Below are 8,613 nucleotides of genomic sequence, written 5' to 3'. Positions count from 1 at the left end.
GTTCAACCAATCACACAACAGCTTTCAACCTAACAACAGTCACAACTTCTCTGAATGAAACAACACCATCCAATGTAACAAAAGTCACAAGTTCTCTGAATGGCACAACACCATCCAATGTAACGGCAGTCACACCTTCAACCAATCGCACAACAGCATCCAATGTAACAACAGTAAAACCTTCAACCATTGACACAACAGCATTCAACGTAACAAAAGTCACAAGTTCTCTGAATGGCACACCATCCAATTTAACTGCACTCACACCTTCAACCAATCACACGACAGCTTTCAACCTAACAACAGTCACAACTTCTCTAAATGAAACAACATTATCCATTGTAACGCCAGTCACACCTACATCCAATTACACAACACCTTTCAATGTAACAGAAGTCACACCTACATTGAATCTCACAACACCATTCAATGTAACGGCAATCACACCTTCAACCAATCACACAACAGCATTCAATGTAACGGCAGTCACACCTTCAACCAATCGCACAACAGCATCCAATGTAACAACAGTAAAACCTTCAACCATTGACACAACACCATCCAATGTAACAAAAGTCACAAGTTCTCCGAATGGCTCAACACCATCCAATGTAACGGCAGTCACACCTTCAACCAATCACACAACAGCATCCAATGTAACAACAGTAAAACTTTCAACCATTGACACAACAGCATTCAACGAAACAACAGTCACAACTTCTCTGATTGGCACAACACCATCCAATTTAACGACAGTCACACCTTCAACCAATCGCACAACAACATTCAATGAAACAACAGTCAAATTTTCTCTGAATGAAACAACATCCAATTTAACTGCAGTCACACCTTCAACCAATCACACAACAGCTTTCAACCTAACAACAGTCACAACTTCTCTGAATGGCACAACACCATCCAATGTAACGGCAGTCACAACTTCAACCAATCGCACAACAGCATTCAATGTAACAACAGTCACAACTTCTCTAAATGAAACAACGTTATCCATTGTAACGCCAGTCCCACCTACATCCAATCACACAACACCTTTCAATGTAACGGCAATCACACCTTCAACCAATCACACAACAGCATTCAATGTAACAACAGTCACAACTTCTCTGAATGAAACAACACCATCCGATGTAACAAAAGTCACAAGTTCTCTGAATGGCACAACACCATCCAATGTAACGGCAGTCACACCTTCAACCAATCGCACAACAGCATCCAATGTAACAACAGTAAAACCTTCAACCATTGACACAACAGCATTCAACGTAACAACAGTCACAACTTCTCTGAATGGCACAACACCATCCAATTTAACGACAGTCACACCATCAACCAATCGCACAACAACACTTAATGAAACAACAGTCAAATTTTCTCTGAATGAAACAACATCCAATTTAACTGCAGTCACACCTTCAACCAATCACACAACAGCTTTCAACCTAACAACAGTCACAACTTCTCTGAATGAAACAACACCATCCAATGTAACAAAAGTCACAAGTTCTCTGAATGGCACAACACCATCCAATGTAACGGCAGTCACACCTTCAACCAATCGCACAACAGCATCCAATGTAACAACAGTAAAACCTTCAACCAATGACACAACAGCATTCAACGTAACAACAGTCACAACTTCTCTTAATGGCACAACACCATCCAATTTAACGACAGTCACACCTTCAACCAATCGCACAACAACACTTAATGAAACAACAGTCAAATTTTCTCTGAATGAAACAACATCCAATTTAACTGCAGTCACACCTTCAACCAATCACACAACAGCTTTCAACCTAACAACAGTCACAACTTCTCTGAATGAAACAACACCATCCAATGTAACAAAAGTCACAAGTTCTCTGAATGGCACAACACCATCCAATGTAACGGCAGTCACACCTTCAACCAATCGCACAACAGCATCCAATGTAACAACAGTAAAATCTTCAACCATTGACACAAAAGCATTCAACGTAACAACAGTCACAACTTCTCTGAATGGCACAACACCATCCAATTTAACGACAGTCACACCTTCAACCAATCACACAACAGCATTCAACTTATCAACAGTCACCGCTTTAATCAATCACACAACAACATTGAATGTAACTAAAATACAATTTTCAACCAATCACACAACATTATTCAATGTAACAGCAGTCACACTTTCTCCGAATTACACACTGACTACAGATACACCTTCAAACAATCACACGGCAGAGTTGAATCGAACCACAGTCGTACCTACTCCAAATGACACAACAGTACACAATGCAACAGAGAACAACGTTACTGCATCTATTAACAATAGGGACCTAAATAGTACAGTAATCACGAGTAATGCAACAATAACCACGTCTACAGCTTATCCCAACGACACAACAGTTGTGAGTACAATCCCTACTACCGAAATTCAAAACAAGACAGCCACAGACAATCAAACCACGTCACCCAACGCAGAAACACAACAAAACTCAACTACTTTGTCCCAAGACATGACAATGGCTACCACTGCAACTCTTAATAATACGGCATTCACCAAAAACGTGACCGTGGACAATGTGACGTTAACCAAGGACATCGTCACCAAACCAACAGTAGCTCCACTCATCAACCAGACTGTAAATTACACCACAGCGAGAGTGACCAACAACATCACAACAACCCACGGAAATGACAACTTAACCACAGCTGCTTCTGCTGTCAGTACCACCATCAATCACAATCAAAGTGTTGGAACCACCTTCAATCTAAGCTCAACTTCAAGCAGTTCAACCGCAGACTCCAACTTGACAACGGAAGTACCAGGAGACATCTTGATGACTACACCCGCTCCTGTCAAAGCTACAACAATAACAACAACTATAAAGGGTACACTTCCAGCCCCCCATGTCAAAGCTTTCCATGACTTTGTCGACAACAACTGTTTTACTCACTGTAGAGTAGAATGGCAGTTTTTGATCAAAGTCTCAAATAGTAAACTTCATCACTCTACATTGATCTAACATTTGTCTAATTTGCCAAGGTACAGGATCTACATTCACAACTCCATTAAAAACAAGTACAAGCCAAGAGGAGGAACAGGCCAACCAGTTGCTGGATCAAACAAGGGATGCATCTAAGCTAAACTCCTCTCAGGTGAAACTACTGATATATTGAAGTTCTGGACGTTTTTTGCATTAAACAATGCTCTTGTGTGATTTTTTCCAAAGTTAACTTTATCATTTCATAAATGTTGCAGGTGGAAAATTTGGTGGGAGACTTGGAGAAGCTTCTGGATGGCCCCACAGTCTCTCTGGCTCTGGGACAAAAGGCTGTCAATATAATTAGCAATCTGATGGGAGGCAACTCGTTGGCCGTGTCCGCATCTGCTAACAGGTACTCACACTACCCTCAACCCACATGGACAAACATATCCTCAGACATTTGTCTAAAATGTTTGGTCTTCCGCATACAGGCTGATCCGTCTGGTAGACAATCTGGGCATTAAGCTGGTAGTCTCTGGCGACACAGAGATCCTGTCTGCAGGTTTGCTGGTTCTGGCTGTGAAGAGAGTCGATGGGACCAACTTCCCAGTAACATCTGTCGATATTTTCAACACTGATAATGTCCAGGTATATTTTAAGATAGCCATCTGATCTCACTGCTTTTTAAGAAACACACTTGGTGAATCAAATAACTCTTACAAGCAAGTATGTGCCCATGATTGTTTACTCCATACATGGATTAGAAAACTCTGTTTTGTCAAATCATAATTTTTTATTCTTCTTTTCACTGACATTTTTGTGAATAAAAGCCTCACACAGCAATTCTTACGGGCTTTTAACCAGGCAATGGAACAATGCTTTCCATTAACCTCTTGTCAATTTTCCGGTGTCCAGCTCCGTGGCCTCAGTAGATCCCGGTCCAAGAGGTCCGCGTCTTCTCTTGGGTCAGTATTCTTGCCCTCCTCCCTCACCAATGGGCTAAGTCTTGAGCAGCAGAAGGAAGCCAACAGGGTCCAGTTCAACTTCTACACCAAATCAGTCTTCTTCCAGGTACTTTCATCAGCTTAGCAGTATTAGAGAAGATGTGACTGCAGTATTTAATGCTACATTCAATGATTTAGAAGCAGCATCTTTAACCTTTCCCAGTTAGGTCCAGCATTTGCTTTTAAAAAAGAAAACTGGATGACATGCTCGTCTTTTTTTGTGCAGGATGCATCATTAGATAACCAAACCCTTGTCAGTCCAGTTCTGGCTGCCAGTGTGGCCAATCTGTCGATAAGTAACCTGAGGGAGAACATTCAGTTTACCATCCGAAACATCGACCCCATGCAGGTGAGTGTGCAAAACCATTAGTTTTCTTATAGTCCCATTTATCAAAAAAAGAATCTCACACACAACTCAAAAACTAAAAAGGGTTTACCTTGAAACGTTTGGAATATTCAGTTAAGTTTTGATCAGAACGTATTTTTTGGAATGCTTGAAAATGCCACAAGTAATTGCATTGCTCAGACAAAAGAAATAAAAGAAAAGGTTCGGAGCAAATAAAGAAGAATACTTGTAAATTCCCTTCAATTAACTTAAATAGAAATATTGATAGAAGTATTGAAAGATTACTCAAAACCCCTATGTGATACTTGTCCAATTTGTTCCCAGGAGAACTACACAGCCTCCTGTGTCTTTTGGCAATCAACTGGTGAGTTTGTGGACACGCTAATTAGAATGGGTTGAGTTGAGTTTTCAGCAGAATTAACATCCATTTTCGTTGTGTTTCTCTGGTTCAGGTGGTACAGGATTCTGGAGCACTGCTGGCTGCTTTGTTGTCAATGCCACAGCAGAAGAAACAACCTGCAGCTGTAACCATCTCACATCGTTTGCAATTCTGCTGGTTAGTGTGCATATTGGTTCATTGTTAATTATTGACAATTACAGACTGACTCTTAACTCTTTCTACGTGGCCCGTATGCACCCATTGTGTATTTGTGTGTGTCCTGCAGGATTTGTCCAGAGACGTGTTAATTAACCCTCAGCAGGCGCAAATCCTCACTTTCATCACCTACATCGGCTGCGGAATCTCTACCATTTTCCTCAGCCTCACCTTACTGACATATTTGTCATTTGAGTAAGAATCTACATCTTAACCAGGGCTTGAATGGAAGCTTTACCTAAATGTTCAAATGAACTAAATGCATTCCAACAAACTCTTTCTGTTCAGAAAACTGCTGCGAGATATTCCTGCTAAGATCCTGGTTCAGCTGTGCCTGTCCCTCCTCCTCCTCAACCTGGTCTTCCTCCTGGACGGCTGGCTGGCGCTCTACCCAGCGACTGGGCTGTGCATTAGCACCGCCTTCTTCTTGCACTACTTCCTGCTGACATCATTCACCTGGGCGGGGCTTGAGGCCCTGCACATGTACCTGAGCATCGTACGGGTGTTTAACCCCTACTTCAGCAATTACATGCTCAAGTTCTCCCTGATGGGGTGGGGTGGGTAACACTTGGCTCTTCAATTTCAAAATGTTTGTAAATTTCGTTTTTTTTAATTGATATACCGAGATATTTATGCTCCTTAACATTATGTTTCTTTGCAGGCATTCCCCTTCTTGTGGTGATAGTGGTGATATCAGTGAACAAAGACAACTACGGTCTGGTGACTTATGGAAAATACACAGATGGCACTTCTGATGACTTGTGAGTAATAATAAAAAACCTTCTTAAACATACATTCATGTTTTAATTGATTTAATTGACTTTTTTGTTTTTTTATGTTTATTTTTTGTTACACCAGCTCTTAACAAGCAGTACAATACAGTTCCTGTGAGTTAACTAAATGCTTGTTATTGATTAGTTAGTTTTGAACCTTGCTTGATCTGATCACAGGTAAGCGGTGATTAGACACTGGCCAGTTATATTTAAATGAATGTAGTAATAAAAAGGAACTTTTAATTGGGAATGAATTGCTCTATATGACCAACAGAATCAAACAATACAGCCAAGAGGACTTCCTATATCTATATATAATTATTCTCAATCGTTGCAATCGGTTTCACCCGGTCACATTCTGCAAAATCCCCAAAATCAAGCAGGTTCCCCAGAAATTCCTTCCGATCCGACTCCATCTGGGCCTCCAGCAGCGAGAGGCCAACAGTAGATGGACCCAGCTTTTGCTGAGCTCCGCCTTGTTGCTCCGCCTCCCCCCCTCATCTTTTACTTTTCTGTGTGATCATCTGCCCCCCCCTGTAGCTGTTGGCTGCGTAACGACATCGCCTTCTACGTGGGCGTGGTGGCCTACTTCCTCCTGATCTTCGGTCTGTGTCTGCTGACCTTCATCATCGTCATGATACAACTGTCCCGGATCAAAAAGCAGAACCCCCAGAACCAAGCTCCCAACAGGGGGGTGATGACAGACATGCGCAGCATCGCTGGCCTCATCGTGCTGCTGGGCCTCACCTGGGGGTTCTCTCTGTTCGCCTGGGGACCCCTCTACTTTCCCTTTGTGTACCTCTTCACTATATTCAACTCTCTGCAAGGTGAGAGTTCCAGACCACCATGTAAGAATGGTTTTACCCACGTAAGCCAAACCATAAAATGCAAATGTGTCTGTTTTTTATTTTTCCTGTACAGGATTCCTTGTCTTTATTTTCCACTGTGCTCTGAAGGAGAGCGTCCGCCGGCAGTGGAGAACTTACCTGTGCTGCGGGAAACTGCGATTGGCCGAGAACTCAGGTGGGCCTCTGACTATTCAAATGTGTCAAAGGTTTGGACACATTTTGTCATTGGACTCAATGGGATGGTGTGTCCGAATGTTATGGTATCACACCAAACGGTGTCTTGCTTATTGAATATTAGCACGAAAAGGTGATGAATGTGTTTTTAGTTTAACAAACTCACGCCCGCTTGGTCTCATGCACCTTTCTGCAGACTACTTGAGTCGGACGGCCACCCAGATCAAAAGCAACAGGGGGATGTCTGTCACCACGGCCTCCACCTACGCGGCCAACGTCACCCCCCGAAGCTCCTCCGTCATCAGCACCAGTGGAAGCGGTACGTTCACATCTCCTGCATCTCCAACTTCACACCCCAAACACTCACAATCTCCCGTCGTCGTCCCCACAGACTCCGTGTTCATGGACAGCGGCATATCTGACGGCTCCAACAGCGACGTGCTCTTCAACGACATGCACAGGCGGAATCCCTCCTTGTGAGCGCCAGGACCGACAGGCGCGTGCCGCGTCCCTCCGCGATCACAACCGCCCCCCCTCGTCCCCCCCCCGCTGGGAGGGAGCCCGGACACGGGGGTCCCCTGCAGCTCGAGCAGACAAACAAAACAAGGCCCGCCCGGAGGAAAGCTCCCCCAGTGTGACACGAGATGAAGGTTTTACAGGTGGAATGAAGGGAAGGGAGGAGTGAGACTGAACCACTGGCGTGATGCCTTTTCTTTTTTAACAGAGGAATGATGTGAGAGACTCAATTGTCTCACAGCGGCGTCTCGGTGTTCGTGTGGACTGTTGTTTCAAAAGCAACATCACTATGAACATGAAACACGGTGGTATTATTTTTGTCGTTAGAGGTAGCTAATAACATTTTTACAGAATATCACAAAAATGTATTCACTTAGTAATCTTGAGCAAACGCTGAAAGCTTTGTAGAAATGTATATTTAAGTCTATTTTTCTATGCTATTGTATATATTTATTTTTCACTTTGCAACACATGAAGCAATTTATAGTGTGTTTGAAATGCTCCACCGCCTAAGGAGCTATTCCCAAAGTCCTCTGGGAAAGGATCCGCTATCTCGAGCCAGGAGAAGCAGGAGAAATGAAGGAAAAAGTGCACACGCCAAAACTTGAATGCTCGATCTTACATGCACAGTAATTAATTCATAAAAAAATAGATATAAGTGGCGGTTTAAAAGCATTTCAAATGATGTGGGGGCAGACGCATTCGATTGTTTGTATATTTGAGATCATTGTATTAAATGAAATGACGTGAAGTGAGTTCGTGCAGTTTAAATGCCCGCGTGCGAGAAGATGTGCGCGTTGAGAAAAAGAGATATTTGATCCCAGACTGGTTAAATACAGAAACATAAAACATCACATCCACTTGAGTACATACAGGATTAACTGAAGAATTATTTGTCTGAAATGCTGCATCATAATCAGCCAGCTCGCACATCTGCCACCAGATGTCAGCGTCGACCCACGCCTCATTAAATCCCATCTCAGCCGCTGATGTTCACACCAAGAGAACACACGCAGGACCTTTGAACCTTTTTCCCCTGTTTGTCTAAACTTGTCACCTCGCAGCCCAACTTCGACGAGGCCTTTTATAAAAGCAAAGATTTACTAGCTCCTTGCACACGTTGCGTTTGAGACTCCGATTCACCGCCTCTTCAGGTGCTGATGAATGATTGGAAGTTTCCTGCAGCTTTGACTAACTAATGGCACATCAGTGAAGGGTAAAGCGTTTTATTGCCTTGTCTGGCATTTTTATCAGATCTGAAGGTCAACTTTTAGTGCATATGCGCGAGGGGCGGCCTACACGCTTCCGTCCCCTCTTCATCACGATGCAGCTGTGGGAACGCCCGCGAGGGAAGACGTTTTATT

At 43.1% G+C, this 8,613-nt stretch overlaps 1 protein-coding gene across 2 annotated transcripts; it reads left to right on the top strand.

Moving 5' to 3' along the window:
* Positions 1–552: 552 nt before the first annotated feature.
* Positions 553–7,997, top strand: adgrg2a (adhesion G protein-coupled receptor G2a). Of its 2 annotated transcripts, none has more exons than XM_037456274.2 (15): positions 553–2,898; positions 3,059–3,165; positions 3,269–3,405; positions 3,485–3,641; positions 3,909–4,064; positions 4,224–4,346; positions 4,668–4,707; positions 4,796–4,899; positions 5,009–5,133; positions 5,227–5,495; positions 5,600–5,699; positions 6,252–6,538; positions 6,633–6,734; positions 6,930–7,052; positions 7,125–7,997. In XM_037456274.2, exons 1-15 carry the CDS (start codon positions 2,523–2,525, stop codon positions 7,211–7,213), a joined length of 2,295 nt encoding a protein of 764 aa, XP_037312171.2. In that variant the 5' UTR covers positions 553–2,522; the 3' UTR covers positions 7,214–7,997. The 2 variants fall into 2 exon arrangements, with proteins under 2 accessions (XP_037312171.2, XP_037312169.2); XM_037456272.2 differs by having other exon boundaries at positions 3,053–3,165.
* The last annotated feature ends 616 nt before the right edge of the window (positions 7,998–8,613 follow it).

The sequence above is a fragment of the Pungitius pungitius genome, chromosome 19 (assembly GCF_949316345.1).
Source record: "Pungitius pungitius chromosome 19, fPunPun2.1, whole genome shotgun sequence".
Taxonomy (NCBI): Eukaryota; Metazoa; Chordata; class Actinopteri; order Perciformes; family Gasterosteidae; genus Pungitius; species Pungitius pungitius.
The sequence above is the reverse complement of the archived record's forward strand: the minus strand, read 5'-3'. Positions and strand labels throughout refer to the sequence as shown.